The sequence below is a fragment of the Pteropus alecto genome, unplaced genomic scaffold (assembly GCF_000325575.1).
Source record: "Pteropus alecto unplaced genomic scaffold, ASM32557v1 scaffold16, whole genome shotgun sequence".
In the NCBI taxonomy this organism is placed as follows: domain Eukaryota; kingdom Metazoa; phylum Chordata; class Mammalia; order Chiroptera; family Pteropodidae; genus Pteropus; species Pteropus alecto.
The window spans coordinates 7,820,139-7,839,852 of NW_006438867.1; the positions used below are offsets into that span (position 1 = coordinate 7,820,139).

Consider the following 19,714-nt stretch of genomic DNA (forward strand, 5'->3'; position numbering starts at 1 on the left):
GGAGAAGATCAGAAACCCCGTTTTGGACATGTTAAGTTCGTGGTGGCTTTTGAACATCGAGGTAGAGATGTCAAGTCAGTGCATGGAGTTTTACCTGATTTTAGATGAGTTGTCTGGGCTAGAGTTATCTGATGGGATAGGAAACTGTCAAAGGACTGAACCCTGGAATACTCCAGTACTTAGAGGTTGAGAAGATCAGAAGGGAAATCAGCACAGACCGAGTGAGAGCAATCGGTGGAGTAAGGGGGACAGCTAGCCGAGTGTGTCCTGCTGAGAGCAAGAGAAGACGTTATTGGAGGGAAGAAGCATCAATAGCAATCAGTTGTAATTCATAACCATTTTAGTCTCTCTCATAATGCCATTTTTCAAAAAATGACTGATTTCTTGTTCTCTTGACCCTTTTTTTTCTGGTTATAGCTAATCATTACAAATTTGAGGTAGAGTATTCTTTTGGATTCAGGAGTTAGCAACTGGAATTATAAGGATGTACAAGAAGTAGAATTTATAGACAATATTTGTTCACATAACGATTTAATTATTTCAGCAAACCTTATAATGTTATATTCCTAGTTTTATTACTAAAGAGTTAGGCTCAGAATGAAATGTTCACAAAGCATAAGAGCCATGGTTCAAATTCATTTCTAACTCCCAAAATTCAAAATTTAAGAAGTGTTTTTCCTTTGGAGAAAAATAATTCTTAATATTTATTATTGTAGTCAAGGTCTGACATAGAAACTACTGACTAAATAAACAACTCTTTCAGAAAAATTAGTGAGTGGTAGATACCCCTATTCCTTTTCCTTTCTCAGACAGTGCTTTAAAAAGAACAAAGTTCAAGTCTGTTCTGTAGCATCAGACTACCTAGATCGTGATTAATTTTGATTTTCTTTATATACATTGGAAAATCCTTGAAGCTATTTTTTGTTACTACATCTTTCCCTCTGTGACAGCCTCCCAGTTATCTCCCATCTTTGTCCCACCCACCCATCTTCCCCTCCCCACCCCAAAATAAAAGTTAAAATTTATGAAAGCAAGGCATCTATACTTTTATTGGTGGGCTGGAGATTGTGGTTTTATCAGTTTTTAATAGAAGCTATGATAGGCAAATATAATTGAAGAATTTCTTTGAATTTCAGGTATATTCACAGGTCTTTATTTTTTAAAAAAATTTTGGGTCAATTGCTTGTTCATCATGTTTTATTCAAGAACTGTGTGATATGTCAGATACGGCGGTAGGTACTTGAGGTTTAACAGTTAACAGACATTTCATGTCCTGAATTTATAGTCTAGAAAGGGAAACAAGTATTGAACAACTTATAGTAAGTTAGGCCTTAATTTTTCGTCCTAGCCAATTAACCCAGCACTATCTGCTTTTACTGCTATCCCTAAAAGTTAACTCCTGTTAGAAAAAAAAAATGAATCCAGACAATGAGCTTAGGGCACATTTGATTCATGTATTGCAGACTGCCTTATGTAAAATAAAATTGTTGAATACCAGAAAGACCTTACTGGAGGTGATAATTGGAGGAGTATGAGTTACAGCATCCAGTTGCCTAAGTTCCCTTACTTATCAGTTGGGTGTCCTTGGGCAGGTTCTCAAACTCAGGCTGGTTGAAACTCATATCACAACATTGCCATGAGGCAGTTCATATAGATTACTTTTTTGACATGGTGCCATGAACTTTGTTAAGTGGTCAGTAAACGGTAGTTCTTACTATTTTTATTTGTTGTTTTACCTTTTAAACATACATTTCTGTATGTTTTTAAATGTAAACTTAGGGAAAAAAAAACAGCCACCACGTTTCGCTCAACCTGGGACATTTGAATTTGAGTATGCATCTCGGTGGAAGGCTCTTGACGAAATGGAAAAGCAGCAGCGCGAGCAGGTTGATAGAAACATCAGAGAAGCCAAAGAGAAACTGGAGGCAGAGATGGAAGCAGCTAGGCACGAGCACCAGTTAATGCTAATGAGGCAAGGTAAAAATGGGTTTCATGTAGATGTGTTATGGTTTTCTTCCTTGAGATTCATTTATATTTCTCACTGATGTTTAGTACTATTTAAGTTGCCAGTTAGGAGTTTAGAGACAGTTGGAACTCAACATGTTAGAACAAAAATCTCCCTTTTCTGAAAGAACTTCCTTTAAAATTTATTAAAAATAAGTTTTACCTACATAAAGTAATGTCGGAGGTAATTAAGGTTGTTAAATTTCGCCAGTAGCAAATACATGATTTTGCTGGCAAAAAGAGAAGCTCTGTGGGTAATTCTTGGTACATAGATACAGTATAAAGTCACATATCAAGATTTTGTTTGGTGGAGAGAATTAGGACAAATGCTGGCTATTACTACGTGTCAAAAGATGGCAAATATCTTTAGCAGAGATAAAGATTCGTATGTGCTAGTGGGTATAGGGATTCAGGAAGACTAAATTCTTAGTAATTGGCAGGAACATTTTAAACACTTCAGGCTGAGCTGACTGAATTTCTAAGAGCAGTCATAAAGGGTGATAGTTTACTCTCATATTACTGGTCAAATACCCAGCAACATGACAAGCTGTTTAAATATATACTAGCTCACTTCTTGTTTCCTTTTTCTCTTCTTAGGTTTCTTTTTATGCCTGTCTTTATTATTATAACTAGAAGTTTGTTTATGCCTGGAAATTATTCTAAACATGCCCAGATTTATGTAGAAAACTGTAGCCAAATCATTTTTGTGGTACATACCCTAGGAAAGGTTTGAAGATGTGTGGCCAAATAAGAAAAAAACACCAGATGAGAGTATGGAAAATTGCTATTGTTTTTTGTGCAGGAAGGTGTGATGAAGCTTTTTTTTAGCTTTTCTGAAAACATTTTTGTACTTTCTCTTGGCTGCCCCCAGAGATCAAGGCACCACAGATGCCTGCCTGGATTTTGCAGTAGCCTTCTTATGGTATTTCTGCCATCCTCCTCTATACCATTCTTTATATTAGAGTATTTCTTTGAAAGGTGAAAATTTGATCACCGTTCAATCTCTTAAATCCTTTTGGCAGGTTCTCATTACCTTTAGAATAAAATCTTGGGTTTTCTTTTTTCTTTCTGTTCAGTAAATGATTATTTATGATCCAGTCACTGAATACCTGTGCTGATGTCAGATAAATTAAAACAAAATTCATTTGAACAAACAATAGAAACTAGTCATACATTTGGTTTATTTGGACCCTAAACCTAGCAGTCTGTATGTTTTCTAATAAAATTAAACTCATTCATATCATGTAGTATGTTTAAAGATAGTCTCAAAATTTGTTACCGAAGATAAAGTCCAAAATCATTGGCTGCTTAGAGCTGGAAGAGAGCTTCAAGTTTATCCAGTCCGCTGGTTTCTTGGTTTTAAAATTTGGTTACACACCAGAATCAACTGGGAAATTTAACAAACGTTAGTTTCCTTGGTGCTGTGATTACTCTAGAACTTCTGTCCATTCTCTGCTCGTAGCCTGCCAGGCACTTTGCCACTTTATTTTCCCATTATCTACTGTCATGCCATGATTAGGAAATAACATTGATTAGAAGTGTAAACATCAAAGGATTTGTTGCTGCTCCTTACAAACGAACTGGAGTATAACAGCCGTTAATTACTTAAGCATGTATTCACTGTTAGTTGTAGGAGATGCTGCCCGAGGGACTGAGGGTGGAGTGATGACACAGGACGCACTGTTTTATTAGGCCTCAGAGAAGTCTTAATAAACTGTGTTACCCCAAGGGCATTGGGACTTGGAGCAGAGTAATTTTGCAAAGTTATTTCCCATGAGTTTTCATTGTTCTTTTGTATACATTGTTTTGGTTTATACTATTAGGAAAGCACATTGCTTTGTGTTACCTTACTCCTTGCTTCTGGGTTCACTTTCGCTGAAGTACATCTTGTAATTTTTTTAGCAAAAGTCTGCAGGTGATAAATTCATTTCATTATTTAAAATTTAGTTTTCTCTTTGGTTTTACAATGATATTTTCCACCCATCATTTGTAAAGGTGTGCTCAGCTGGGGGAGGGACGTTAGATAGTCTCAGTTCTGGGGCTCTGTAGGAAGTTGAGACCCTCTAGTCTACATACTGTGGAAGTAGAAAACTCAGACGGTACAGAAGTCCCCTTCCCGCCCCACCGCTGCTTTGTGTGGGGATCGCTGTTTCTTCTGAATCCTTTAATGAAGAAAGTTGTGCATATCTTGGTAGATGTGTGTATTTATAACAAAAACCCTGCTTATCTTTCTGCATCTTGATATTTTACTTTCTGCATAAGTGTGCGCACACACACACACAGACATACACACGCACATCAGCCTTATATTAAATAGATGTGTGATATTCCGTTCAGTGGCTGTAATTTAGCTCATCCTCTACTGATTGTTATCTATTTCTCTTTCCAGTTTTTTAGAACAAATAATGCTGCAATGAATCTTCATGTATATATCTTAGCAAATTTTTGTAAATATTCTTAATTGGACATACCACTACCCTTTAATAATTGCTTTATACTTTACTGATGTTTGTTTAGTCTTTTCTAGAGCCAAATCTCCTTTACATTTATTATAAGTTATGTTTTTTCTTATCTATTTGTTTTTAATCATAAGTATAGTAGGCAGTTCCAAAATTTTTTTCATGCTTATTTTTGTGTTAACCTTTCTTACTGTAGTTTTATAACTGAATGGATAATATTAACTCCACCATGCATTTCATTACTATTCTCTATTCCATCACTGGATTTTTCTGTATTATTTATGATAAATCAAGAAAAAGAAGTATATTCCTTTAAATGATATCTTTCGATTCTCGATTACCAAAGAAAAAAAAACAAGGAAATTGGCATATTCAGCTCTTCCTTCTTTTCATCTCAATGTTTATTAATTTGGTTCTGTTTTGTCTGAACTTATGACATTGGCTTAATTTTATTTTTAAGTGTAAAAGCTGGATTTACTTATTTTTATTTTGGTGAAAACATTTAATTCTCTCTTAAGTAACTTTCAACTATCTAATAGTGTTATCAACTATAGCCACCATGTAATACATTAGATCTCCAGGCCTTACTCATCTTCCAGCTAAAAGTTTGTACCCCTTCATCAACTTCTTGTTGCCCCCATCTTCCCAGTTCTTGGCAACCACTTTTCTACTCTGTTTTTTATAGTTTGACTTATTTTTTAGATTTCACATACAAGTTACACCATGCAGTATTTGTTTTTCTTTGTCTAGCTTATTTCGCGGAGAATAACACCTACAAGTTCCATTTATGTTGTCTCAAATGACAGGATATCAGCATTTACAAAAATTTGCTAAGATGTATGTATTTCTTATGGCTTAGGAATGTTCCATTGTGTGTGCATCTATATCCTTTTGTATGTACATTGTATGTGTGTGCACCTGTGTGTCTATATGTACACCACATTGTATATTATATACACTACATTTTCTTGATCCAGTCATCCCTTGATGGAGACCTAGGTTGCTTCCATATATTGTCTAGTGTGAATAATGCTGCAATGAACCTGGAAGTGCAGTTGTCTAGTCAAAATTCTGTTTTCATTTTCTTTAACTATAATTTTCATCTGTTTAAATAGTTAACCTTTGAGTAGATTGAGTCATCACTTTTCTGTTCGTCACTTAATGGATGTTTATCCTCCCATGATTTCATTAAGAAGGGTTCATAAAAGCAACATTTTTTGGAGTTCTTGCATGTACTAAAATACCTCTGTGATCCTTGTACTTTAAACTGGTGCTTGGATGGTAAAAATTCACGGATTTCCCTCATTCAGTACTTGATAGCATGCTTCATTGTCTTCTGTTTCTGTGTGGGGAGCCCATGTTTTTTCCTCCCTGGTAAGTGACTTGATCCTTTTACCAGACTTTCATTTGAAATTTTCTTTTTAAAGTCTGATAACTTATCCAAGATATGTTTTCCCCCCAACATTTCAATTATGAGAAATTTTAAACATAATTATTTGAAAGTATTGTAAGGTCTTCACTACTTACATTCTGTTATTAGTGTTCTACCATACTTGCTTTATTACATCTTTTCATCTGTCCATTCTTATATTCAAGAGATAACTTGTTGGACACCATAATATTTCAACTTTTCCTTGGGTCTACTTATGTCCTTTCAATCTGTAGATTCAGTTCCTGTATTTCTAGAAAATGGACTTGGTAGATCACGGAGCATACATTCAGTTTTCGTGACTCGAAGGCTATTAAATTGAGAAAACACTTTCTTACAGTCTAGTAAAGCAAACTTTAAATTTGTATTCCCCTCTGCTTCCTTTTGCTATGTGCCTATATTTGTGACGCATTGAAATTATAGTGTAGATACTGTTTTATGGTTTCTTTAATCATTACATTTGTTAGGTAAGCATGCATTTGGTCTAGTAATAAGTAGAGCTGCAGCTAATGTCTTCATGTCTGTGGATACCTTTGGATTATATATTTAAGAAAAATTCCTGTGTGCTTTACTGGATCAAAGGATAAAAACATATCTTAGTTTTATATATATATTTTGGCAATTTTCCCCCAGGAGGATATTATTATGTCAGTGTATAAATATATACACTTAAGTGAAATTTCAGGAAATTTGGATATTAGCAACATAAAAGAAATAATTTAGCAGATGTAAAATGGTAGTTTTAAGTTGATAGTGCTCCTGTTTAGTATCAGATAATGTGCTTATAAGTTAATTGTCTGATCGTTGGAGCTAATTATTATACCAATGTTACAGGTAAGGAAATACCTGAGTGGTTAAAGCAGCTTTTTCAACTGGCACAGCTTAAAAGGAAATCCAATTGTCAGAAAACAAACATTTATGTTTTTTTCTTATTCCTTTTCATGAAAGAAAATGTAATACATGTTTTTACATTTATAATACTCTGATAGGTAGTCTGTTAAGAGCAGCTAACCTATAAAACTGATAAAATTATTGAAGGAAATACTGGCTTGACTTTCTGAGACAATTGATAGTAAGACATTTTCCATACTTTGGCTCGTTGGAGAATTTCCTCTTAGGCACATAAGTAGATTATATACTTTTGGTCTGTACTAGGTTTCTCCTGCTAACGGAATTATTCACTAATTGTGTGGCTCTCGTTAGTTGCACAGTGGAGTCATCTAGGGAGCTTCAAAAAATACTGATGGCTGGTCCACATCCCAAGAGATTCTGATTTAATTGGTCTGTGATTTAAAGATGCTTAAATAATTCTAGGGAGCAGTTAAGGTTGACAGCTAGTGATAATAAATGTTTGAAATCATCGTAGTCATGTTTGATGGCTGTTAAGATAGCTAACAGCCAAGTGTTAACTGGCTTGTTATTTGAATCACCTGGTCCCTACCACATAAACCAAAACTGACTTTCCTGAGCAGAGCCCTAAAATCCCTTTTAATTTCAGTTTTTAAATTTATTTATTTATTTATTATGGTGACATTCGTTAACGAAATCCACTAAGTTTCAAGTGTACAACAGTAAGTCATACGTATTTTGCAGTGTACATTCACTGCCCATAGTTCGATTTCTTTGTCACCACATATTTGATCCTTTTTACCCCATTTGCCTCCCCCCTCCCTAATTTTAATTTTTTAAGTTTCCCAGTTGAGTCTGACCATCCAGGTTTGGCATACTGGCATTTTGGAACGAGCTTTGGAACAAGGATAGATTTGGCTGTGTGTCCTAGCTGAACCATGCAATAGCTGGATGACTGGAGCACAGTTATACTCTATATGCATCTTTTTCCTTTTCCCTAACTCATACATAATTCATTCTGTTCAGTCTGCAAAATGGGTACATTTACCTTGTTAGAGTTGTGGTGCCAGCCTGGTTATGGGTGTGATGTAAGGGTTTTTGCCACATAGAAAGTTAGCTGTAACTGTTAGCGTTAGGGAAATTCTGAATACCGTGATTTATTTAAAAATGTTAAATTGAGGTAATTTATGTTTATTTTACAAATTCAGATAATATGATGAGAAAAGGAAAATAAAAGCAGCCAATAATTGTGCCATCCAGAGTATTTTAATTTTTTTATTTTTTTAAATCTGCATGTATGCACACCTGATTTGGTAAGGTATTACAAAGAGTTTTAGCACTTGGGAAGTTTATTCACTACTTCTCAGATGTTTCTCCATGTAGGAGGAATCTTATGCTAATTGTGTTGGGAAGGTGGTTCTTTGGGGTGTATGCGGTGTCCTGTCTCATTATTCCTACTCTGTCTGACCTGGTTCTCGTCCCATCTCTTTCTTATGTTCCCTGTGCTGATGTCTCCCAAGGCGTCTTTTTGAGCTTTGCACTTGCTGTTGAAAAAATTCCACAAATAGATGATGATGGAAAGAGATTTGACTTTGGTGAACGCACATCGCAGTATATATATAGACGATGTGCTATTGAAATGTACACTTGAAACCTATAAATTTTATTAACCAATGCCACCCCAATAAATTAAAAACATTCTAATTTGTATAAAAGAATGCGAATGAAAACATAACTACTATTTATTCTGTTCTTAGTCTCTTCTAGACCCTGTTTAAAAAATTGCTATTTTAATTTCTGAACAGAAAGATGAATTTTATTATTCTCTTACACATGAGGAAACAGGACCAGAAAATATATTAATTTAATTAATTACACAGCTTAAAATCTTTCATTATAAGATGGTAGAATAGACAAAAAGACAAGCTAAGTGCATGAGTATGAATAAGTTACTAAATATATTGCAAGTAATAGAGAATGTATGCTTACTGATGTAAAAATACACAAAGGGAAGCTAAAAATATTAATGTGTAATCAATATTTTATAGATTTAATGAGGCGCCAAGAAGAACTCAGACGCTTGGAAGAACTTAGAAACCAAGAGCTGCAAAAACGGAAGCAAATACAATTGAGGTAAAAGAGCACTATGTAACATGACCACACAGTTCTTATGCGTGCTATTGAAACGCCACTTGGCCCATTATGAACAAGTTGTACAAGTTGGAAAATATTTTTTGAAATGTCCATTCTTGACTAAGGGTATTAGCCCATGAACTAGCATAATTTTTAGGATTTTTTAGCTAGTTACGGACACCGATTGCATACATTGTGAACTTACATAAGGGTCTTAGGCACTATTACATTTAATTTATTGTAAGGTTGCACTGTGACTGACTGGACCATTTTCCAGGGATAGACATATTTGAATTGCTCTTAGTTTTAATTTGTTTCCTGTGTATAACACTACTATGAATGCCTTTTATGCATCTTTGTGCTTCTGATAATTTGTTTAACCCTTTTCCCATTTGCCCCAAGATAACTCGCCGACTACTGTCCTGACCTTACCCCCACGATTTGCCATGAGATATCTCACTTTTATTCTTTTCGCATCGCTCTAGTATATTGATAGTCTTTGGAAATAAATGACATTCTATTTATGGCATTCTGTTTTTAGTAGTTGGATCGCTGAAAATGTTAAATCCTAGAAAACAGCATTTCTATTGGAGCTGTACTTTTTTTTTCCTAAATGGAAAAAGATTTAAAAAGGGTTTCTGGAAGTGGAATCCGTGGTAAAAAGGGTATTGGGATTTAAATTTTGAGTACATAATGGACAGTTGGGATAGTTTAAAGATGATTTTAAGATGGTTAAATTTAAAATCTTTTAGGTTAAGGAGGTTTGGGAGAGTGGTTGATCCACGATATGTAAAAAAAATTTAACATCTCTTTTACTTGCAGTATTTGTGAAATATGAGATAAATGTTGCTCTTTAAAAAGTTTCAAAAATTATAGTAGGAAGTGTTATAAACAAGCTATGATGGATGAAAGCAAGCATAAAGTTTTGTTTTTGAAAGTGCTAAAAAAGTAGTAAGTGCTCGTGGTGGTGAAGGTGCTCACCGGGAATATGTTAGTGCAGCAGGGAGCGAGTATGGGCGTTGTCGCAGCCTGGGGACAGGTTGTATTCACTGTGTTCTGATTAACTTTTCCACCTTTGTACCTGGTTTGTCAGTGATTTATTAGTGTTTCTGTTTTGGAACTACTCTGATTTTAGTCCACCCTACTTATTCTCAGATTGTGTATTTGGACAGGCAGCGTCAGTATTCTAACCTGGGAAGTCGTTAGAAAGGGTCAGACGTCTCCAAGAAACTAGGGGCAGAGCTCTAACAAATCCTGGAGGTTCTGACTGATCCTGAAGTTGTAGAGTCACTGTTGTATATGGCTCTTCACATGAGCTCCTAACTTGAGGGACCTTTTCCCCTATGTTTTCTTGTTGCTTTTTTCTTTTTTTATGTAAATGTGATAAAATCTCTTCTGCTTTTACAAAGGGTTTTTATGTCTTATAACATAAAACCCTATCTGAATCCAGCTTTCTCTTCTTATATTTATACCTGTCAGCTAAGCTTTTAGAAGTAGTACCTTACTCTTCACATACTGACAAAAATAAACAAATAATTAAAACCAAACAATGTGGGAGAACCCCAAATAGGGTACAAACATAATAAAAGTACTGAACTATGTTACAAATGGATGATAATATCACACTGAAAGCACCTGGAGAAAGAAAACAAGGAACCTAAATAATTTTGGAAAACAGTGTCTTGATTGGATATTGTAGAGTAGTGATAAGAAAGACTATTAATTCTGTAATCTAGTTAGTAAATTTGTTTCCCATAGAGATATGAGTTAACAATTCGGAAACGACTTCATGTATACGCTTGTTTTCTCTTTGATCAGGTCTTTGTTAAGAGTAATGTATATACTTTTTTAAGTGAACAAGTTAATAAATCTGGATAACAGGGTTTCTCATTGTTGGAGAAGGAAAGAAAGGAGAAAGGCTACAATTAAAATGAATCCGGTGGTATTGCATTGGGATTAGAGGTATGTCAGTATGAACTCTGGTATTTAATTGAGACAGATACAGAAATAGAGGTGTGTGCATATGTGTGGGTTTATACAGACATATTTCAAAGCGCTGCTCGCCTAGAAGCAGTGATGCCTCAGTAACAGCAAGTGCATCTAGTGCCCAGATTTTTGTTTATAAACACCATCCTCCAATAGAAGGAACAAGGACTTTTTGGAGAAGTGGTTAATTCCGGGACCGAAAAGTTTAAGATGAGCCTGGAATCTCTTGTGCCAGACGGTAATAATGTACTCAGAAAAGAGTAGAGCATGTGGAAAGACAAAGGAGCCAAACCAAGGGAGCTCCTACTGGCCAAAGCCGGAGCAATCCCAGCAATAAAATAAAAGATGATAGTGTTAGATTTTAAACTGTAGGATAAATATCCATAAGTCTGTACCGATAGAAGTGGTGGGTAGATGTATGGATGAATGGGGAACAGGCAGCTCATCCTTATAGAATTCTGGTTAATAAACATGGAAGGAATGGGAGAGATAATCCCCAGTGGGCAGCCCTGCAGTGGTGGCGATTACAGACCAGGCCTAATGGCCGCTGAAGTTGTTGCACAGAAACTTGGGAATAGGATTCACATACTCTTTGTGTATTAGGGACAAATAGAAAACTAGTAAAGTTAGGGAATCCAGCAGACACCATTACCAGGTGTTAAGGTTTATGTCCCCTGTAATAAGACGTTGGCACCAGGAGTCCCTCGATGTGATTTAGGGTACAATATCATCTTTTTGGTTTTCTTGCCAAAAATTTATAGCTTCACACTAGTCACAAGAAAAAGACAAACCTCAATTGAAGGACATCCTGCAAAATAATCAGTTCTCTCTAAAAGTGTCAAAGTTCATGAAAGACCAAGAAAGACTGAACTGTTACAGACTGAAGGAAACTAAGGAGGAATAATAATTAAATGCAGTGTGGGATTCTGGACAGGGTCCTGGAACAGAAGGACATTAGTGGGGAAACTAGTGAAACTGTGGTGTTATACCAGTGTTAATTCCTAGTTTTCATAATCGTCCTGTGGTTATGTTAGATGTTAATATATGGAGATGCTGCATGAAGCATATGTAGACACGCACTGTTTTTGCAGCTTTTCTGTAAGTTTAAAATTAGTTAAAAATAAGGGGGGACAAATAGTACCCTAGGCGTTGGGAATACAGCAGGGACAGAAGACACAAGTCTTGCCTCTGTGGAGGGAGACGGCCCTCAGCTGGAATGGTCAGGTCATTAAAGAGCAAGCGAAGCACAGGGAGGTGGTGCGGGGCGCCTGCTGGGGCTTAACACTGCCTGGGCTCCTGAGAAGTGGAATTTTGGGTGCCTGATGGGATAAGTATTCAGTGTATATGGTAATTTTCCATTGAATGATTTTTTATTAATCTTACTTAATAGGCAGGCGTATATGAGATTCAATTTGGAATTCTATGTACTAATAGTAAAAATATCTCAACACTCGGGTGATAATTTGATGAGTAACGTTTATGTTTGGTTACTTCTAGTACACAACAGGCAGCGATAAATATAACTCTTATCCTGTGCTTGGCAGCTGGGGAGTTTCTTTTAAAATTGCTGTAAGAATATTGATTTAAGAAATGTGAACAGCTTGTCTTAATATTGAGTGGTTTTTGCAGCATGCGTAAAAGGGGAGAAAAAAACCATTGTGTCTGGGAACTTAATTTCATACTGATACTTGCAAGACAAAGCAAATAAGCGATTGCAGTTCAAGAGAAGATGTTTGTCCGCCTGAGGCTGTGACCACTGACGGGCTTTAATTTGTTAACAGGCCAGAGAGTTTGCACTCCGCCTCTATTCTGCCTTAGTTGGAAGGTTGAAAACAACTGGTTTAAGAAAGTATATTTTGAGAGAAATTAAATAATTTGTGGTATACAAGTTTGTGGTTTTCCTTTCAGTGCTACAAAGAAATTATTTAGGTTTTTGTGGATCACTTAATTCTCTGAAGACTGTGGCGGTGAAGAAGGCTGTGGCTGGTTCAGGTCATGACCACTTAGCAGTTGTTCTTTTGTTCTGTTCTGTTAGTTCATTCCTTCACTCCTCCTCTGACCTTTCCTACTCACTCAGCTATCCTCCCACTCATTCTTCCCCCCACTCCTTACGTCAGTTGCATAAATAAGGCTCTCAAGATTGTCTGAGCTCTGGGAAAAGGGCGGAGGGGAGGGCACAGTGCTGAATAGGAACAAAGAGCAGTGGGACTTTGCTCCCTAGTCATGTCATAGCTCAGTGCTTAAAGCCCTCTCTGTTTTCCAGAGTCCTACAGAAACAGATGAGACCTGAAAATAATTTGCGGGCTTCAGGTTAAGATACATTTTTTTTTTTTTTACTGTTTTAGTTGTAAGTTAATACAATGCCATTAGAATTTATTTTATTTTCTTAAATGTCAGTTTATTATTTTTTTCATACTATATATGCATAATTTTTTAAAAATATTTTATTATTTTCCCCCTCCCTTCTGGTAACCACTAGTCCATTGTCTATGTCCATGAGTCTCTGTTTATTTGTCTCATTCATTTGTTGCTTTTAGGCTTATATCCCACATATGTGATATGTGATTTTCAACCTTTCTGTTTTGCTTATTTCGCTTAGTATGATTATCTTGAGGTCCATCCATGTTGTTGCAAATGGCAGTATTTCATCTCTTATGGCTGAGTAATATTCCATTGTATATATGTACCACAGCTTCTTTGTCAGCCATCTGTTGTAGGACACTTCGGTTGCTTCCATATCCTGGCCACTGTGAATAATGCTGCTATGAACTGATATGAGTTCTGATATGCTGATATCGCTGTGGAGATATCTTTTTGAATATGAGTTTTCAAGTCTTTGGGATAAATACCCAGTAGAGGGATTGCTGGATCATACAGCAGGTCAATTATTAGTTTTTTGAGGAACTTCCATACTGCTTTCTGTAGTGGCCGTACCAATTTGCAGTCCCACCAGCAGTGTATGAGGATTCCTTTTTCTCCGCATCCTCTTCAGCATTTGTTATTACTTGTCCTGTTGATTGTAGCTACTCTAACAGGTGTGAGATGGTATCTCATTGTGGTTTTGATTTGCATTTCCCTTAATAGCTAGCGATGTTGAACATCTTTTCATATATTTGTTGGCCAATTTTATGTCCTCTAGGGAGCAGTGTCTGTTCGGGTCCTCTGCCCATTTTTGATTGGATTGTTTGTTATTTTTTGTTGTTGTTATTGAGTCGTATGAGTTCTTTGAATATTTTGGATATTAGACCCTTATCGGAGGTGTTGCTTGCAAATATATTTTCCCATTGAGATGGTTGTCTCTTGTTGACGGTTTCTTTTGCTGAGCAGAAGCTTTTTAGTTTAATGTAGTCCCATTCATTTATTTTTGCTCATACTTCCCTTGCCTTTGAGGTCAAATTCATAAAATCCTCTTTAAGCCCACGGTCCTTGAATTTAGTTCCTATGTTTTCTTCTATGCACTTTATTGCTTCAGGTCTTATATCCATTTTGAGTTAATTTTGGTGTGTGGTGATAGACAAGTCTAGTTTCATTCTTTTGCAGGTGGCTTTCCAGTTTTCCCAGCACCACTTATTTAAGAGACTTTCCTTTCTCCACTGTATATTTTTGGCGTTTTAGTCAAAAATTATTTGCCCATATAAATAAGGGTTTATTTCTGGACTCTTGATTCTGTTCCACTAGCCTGTGTGTCTTATTTTTCTGCCAATTCCATGCTGTTTTGGTTATTGTCGCTTTATAGTATAATTTGAACTTGGTCAGAGTGATGCCTCCAGCCTCATTCTTTTTTCTCAGGATGACTTTGGCAATTCGGGGTTTTCTGTGCTTCCATACAAATCTGATGATTTTTTGTTCTCTTTCTTTAAAAACTGCTGATGGGATTTTGATGGGGATTGCATTAAATCTGTATAACGCTTTAGGTAATAATGTCATTTTAACTGTGTTGATTTTTCCAATCCAAGAACACGGAATATCTTTCCATTTCTTTGTATCTTCTTCAGTTTCTTTTAATAGGGTTTTATTTTCGATTAAAATAATTTTATAATTGAGATTTTTATCAGTTTCCAATTAAATATAACGTGAAAGATGTTAAACTTGTCACACTTCTTATTGGTTCCATTTGTGAATATAACCTAGGAAGTTATCCTTGACCTGAAGAGACATTAAATATAAAGATGATTATTAAAACATCTTAGGGAATAGAAAAACTGAAAACCAAACATATATACAATAGGGAATGTTCCTGTATGCTGTCTTTTAATTTAAATTACGTATTGTCAGTTGTGGTATAATCACAACTTAGTCCAAAATAAATTTTGGAATTTATGGATAAAGGAAGGAAAAAATAGAAAATATTTAAAGTGATGTTACCCTTTTACTGTATTTTTTCTACTGATTTGTAAATCTTTTCACATTTTATCAGAAAAAATTGCTTTGACAATGGGAGAAGTACTTTATAAATTTTGTTTAAAATACTTTGTTTTTTATTAAAAATGTTACGTTATTAAATTCACATAATGATACATATGTATATAAAATAAACATAACAACACTCCCTTCCGCAGTGTATTCCCAGTATGATGCATACCAGGCCTCTCTGTGCTCATACAAGAGATTTTTAAAAGCCAGTGGTAGGAGCACCGTTCCTGTATGTGCCTCTTTCTGACAGCTGTACCTTAGACATTCTCCCATCTGCAAGTGCAGATCGCCGCTTTGTAACACCTGGAGTCAGAGAACCATGGCTGCCCGCCTTCATAATTGATTGTATCTCCAGCCTTTTGCCACAGTGTTTAATCTGTGTGTACAGACATCCCTGCACACTTGTGCAGATATTTGTTTAGTCTACTGGAAATGGGCTCGCACATGTAAAATGATCTTAGTAGTACCACAGATTGGCCCTCAACAAGGTCATTGTTGCAAATCCAAAGACCAGAAAGCTTTGAAAACCAAAAACTTTTTCACGTATCATTCATTATGTGGCAGGACCCTATACGAGCCTGTTTGATGGCAGAACTTGACCTGCACTTATGTTGTGGTCATAACAGACCTTTATTATTGCCACAGAATATGGACGGATGTTCATTCCACTGCAGAAAAATTAATGTGATTGAGTTTTGGGTCCTACCTCAGATCTCACTGGAGATATAATAATAGTACATGGATCCTTTTAAAAATCAGAAAAATTCGATTTCAAAATGCATTTGGCCTTAAGAGCTTTTGAATAGGGAAATTTTAATTTTACCTGTACTTATGTGCATTGTCAGCAGTATATGAATATGAAAGTATTTTCTTAACAGTAAAATTTATGAGTGTATTAATGTCCAAGAAATGGATTAACCTATTTACTTGAATTTTTAATTTATTTGAGTATGTCGGAGACTTAGAATTCTCAAAATAGTCAGAATCTGCTTGAACCCCCTTAGGGACATTGTCTGTTGCTTGCATGTGGTCTGACAAAAGTCCTGACAGCCATTTTCTTTTGCTGGCTGTGGGAGATAATGCCATTTCCTTTAGCTTGGTGAGTGTTGTACAACAGACAACAAAGAAGTGTCTTGAATTTTGAGTATTAAAGTCAGCATAGGAAGGTGCTTATAAAAGTGACCTGGAAAATGAGACCTACTGAGGAGGCATCAGCATTATATGGTCCTCACTATTTACTTTTTTGTTTTTGGGCTGAGAGTCTATTACTTCAAAATAATTTTGTAGGTTTTCCCTCTTAATTGTATTATAACTAATTATTGATTTACTAGAAATCTTGCACATACATGTAATTTGATTTTTTATTGCTTGAATATACCTCACGGACAGGCTGACAAACTTTTTTCTGGGCAGGGGCTAGATAGTAAATATTTTAGGCTTTGCAGGTCACATGGTCTTTGTCTCAACTATTCAAACAGTCCTGTAGCCTAAGAGTAGCCATAGCCAGTGAGTAAGTGATTGTCCTATAAAACTGAACTTAGAGGAGCAGGTGGTAGGCTGATACCTGCTCCAGGGATTCCCTTCGTGGGTTGATGAAATGGGGGTGAGGAGGTTTGTTCAGACTTCCTTTTCCACATAGGAGTTTTTGTCCAGGCAGTGTGGTCCTTCACGATATCTTACACGGAGTGGATGGGTTCCAAGCATCTTTAAGAACTCTGCTTGGCAGTGATGAGTTCTAGTCTTTTCTCTTTATAAAATAACAGAGTGCATGTTTGAGCTTTGGACTGTAAATTTTTTACCGTAAGCATATAACTACCCTAGTTATATGTTATCTTTTTTTAATTTATCCTATTTTAAGTTTCTTTATTTCTTTGATTTAATTAAGATTTGGAGTAAAATAGAATAAGGAAGGTCAAAATCTGCTAAAGGCAGTCATTATTGGCGGATTTGACATAATATATAACTTGTATAAATTTTGTTTAACTTGAAATAAAATACCCAGTTATGGCTTACCTGTCAATCATGCTGAAATTGTTATTTGAAATCTTTTAGACATGAAGAAGAGCATCGTCGTCGCGAGGAGGAAATGATCCGACACAGAGAGCAGGAAGAACTGAGGCGACAGCAAGAGGGTTTTAAGCCAAACTATATGGAAAATGTAAGTAAAATATTAGCAAACTGAAATTATTTTTTATTGTCAGTGTCAGGCAGATGATGTATATTTAGAATTTTTTAGATATTACTTTACATAGTGGTATGTTTTTTAAAGTTTCTGAATTTGTTATGTTTATGTTAAACTAATGATGTTTTTAAACCTCTTTCAGGTAGTAAATAATTAAAATTAGTCTCCGAAGGTAATATTCATGTTTTACGAAGTGGATGTTAAATTTTTTTCCATTTTATGTTTTAAAAATATATGCTACTAAATTAGAAATCTTGATAAGTCCATACTCTCCACTTGACTGATTTTGACCATTTACCGATATTAAAAATTCTTTATTTTAGAAGGTTTTAGACATATGCAAAAGTAAACTGGTCTGTGTTCATCACCCAACCATAACAAGTATTGACACATACTTTAAATATATATACTTTCCCAAATTATTTTGTATGCAATCCCTGACTTCATATGATTTTATTCCTCAGTATTTTAATATGTATTTCTAAAAGATAAGAACTCTTTAAAAATATCTTTATCATATCTTAAACATTGTCATGTCTTTATAGTAACTGAAGCCCAAATTTGTTCAAGTCTTATCAATATTTATTTATTTTCACAATTAGTTCCTTTAAATTGGCTGATAAATACAGTCTTTAGTCTACAGGATTTTCTGTTCTTTTTTATTTTTCCCTTTTTTTTTAAAGAAACAGTCCTGTGTAAAGTATCTCACATGAATTTTGTTGATTCTATCCTTGTGATGTTTAGCAAGTTTCTTCATCCTTGAATTTCTCGTAAATTGGAGTTGGTTCCAGAGACTTGATCTGACTCAAGTTTTTGTTTTGGGGAGGCAAGCGGTAGAGCAAAGAAGGATACTTCATGTATGTTGAAATCCACAGTTTCTTAGTGATAACTAACAAAGTTTCATTGTCACCTTAGATGAATGATAGCTCAACAACTCATTATTCTGAAAAATATTTATTAGTATTTTTTTCTCTAGCTGTTTAAAAGCCATGATTCTTTAATAAGTTTCTGAGTCTAAAAGTATTGAAGTCATTGGTGCCTTTGTTTCTGACCTACTCTGATCCTATTTTTCTGTTCCTGGAAAAATTTTAAACCTTTTTTATTAGAAAGAATGCACACACAGTAAAATAAGTCCTAACTTGTATAGCAGCAAGAAATTTTATCTTACCTCCCATCAAATAAATACCGTTTGAATGAAAATTCTGTGGCATTTACATTTAATTAGGAAAGTTTTTTATTTTAAGACATATGACAAGTTTAATTGAATTTTAAATTTCATTACCAAATTAGTTGAGTAGGTTTTTTAAGCATTGTAATTTTTTTTGAAATCTCTAGCATTATTTTGCAATTTTCTTCCTTGGGTGCAACACTTGCATAGTGACATTTTAAACTGTGGTTTTAGGTTTTTTGGGTGTTAAATTTGAAAATAAATCTGTTGGGTTTATCAGTGTGAGGATTTTTTATGATGTTATGAAAGAAAGGGGAATATAAAAAATATTTCAAGGCCATATTTTGAAAACTAGTTACTAGCGCTTTTGCTCTTCATTCCAAATGTAAACCACATGTGATATACTTCTTAGGGAAACCTTTTTTTGTTCCATTGAGGATTAGAAAATTCTTCCTACTCCTTTTATGTACCTGGACGTTTCTTTTACTAAAGTGCTTGCTTATATAAAGTTGGTGGGATTAGCTTTCTTAATATTTTTCTGGCATAAACTTTACATTCTTGGAGCACATGTGTAGCTATTTGTAGTACTGTCATATACATGTGATTTAGGGGACTTAGAAGGAAATGATTAAAATGTATTTTCTTAAACTTGATTAAGTTGACTACAAAACTATTGCAGAAATCATTTTACAGCTTTTAAAAATATATATACCAGTGCTTTATATATACTCTGGCATTAATACAATTCATGAAGGACAGTTTTAATTTTACTTTTCTATTAAACTATTTGGAAATGTGTCTACAATTTAAAATGGAAACACTTAACTTTTTTTTTTTTAATTTTTAAAAAATTTTAATGTTTAAAATTCATTTTAATGATGGGTAACAGTTATAAGTATTTAATGAACTTTGGGAATAAACAAAGTAGAAATTTAAAAATACTAATGGATGTATTGGCATTTCAAAAGTAGATCACTTACTGTTCCACAAGATTATGCTCTTAGAAAAATTAGATGATTATATATTTTAATATTAAGATATTTTGTTTTCAAGTATTTGAAGTATGTGTTGCATATTTGAAGCAGCATAAG

At 34.9% G+C, this 19,714-nt stretch overlaps 1 protein-coding gene across 1 annotated transcript in view; it reads left to right on the forward strand.

The window, feature by feature from the left end:
* The window catches only part of PSPC1 (paraspeckle component 1), a 60,768-nt gene that overhangs the window by 18,392 nt on the left and 22,662 nt on the right, over positions 1–19,714 (forward strand). Inside the window, exons 5-7 of the mRNA XM_025049513.1 lie at positions 1,671–1,977; positions 8,790–8,874; positions 17,326–17,431. Coding sequence (XP_024905281.1) covers positions 1,671–1,977; positions 8,790–8,874; positions 17,326–17,431 — 498 coding nt within the window. The remainder of the gene's footprint in view (positions 1–1,670; positions 1,978–8,789; positions 8,875–17,325; positions 17,432–19,714) is intronic.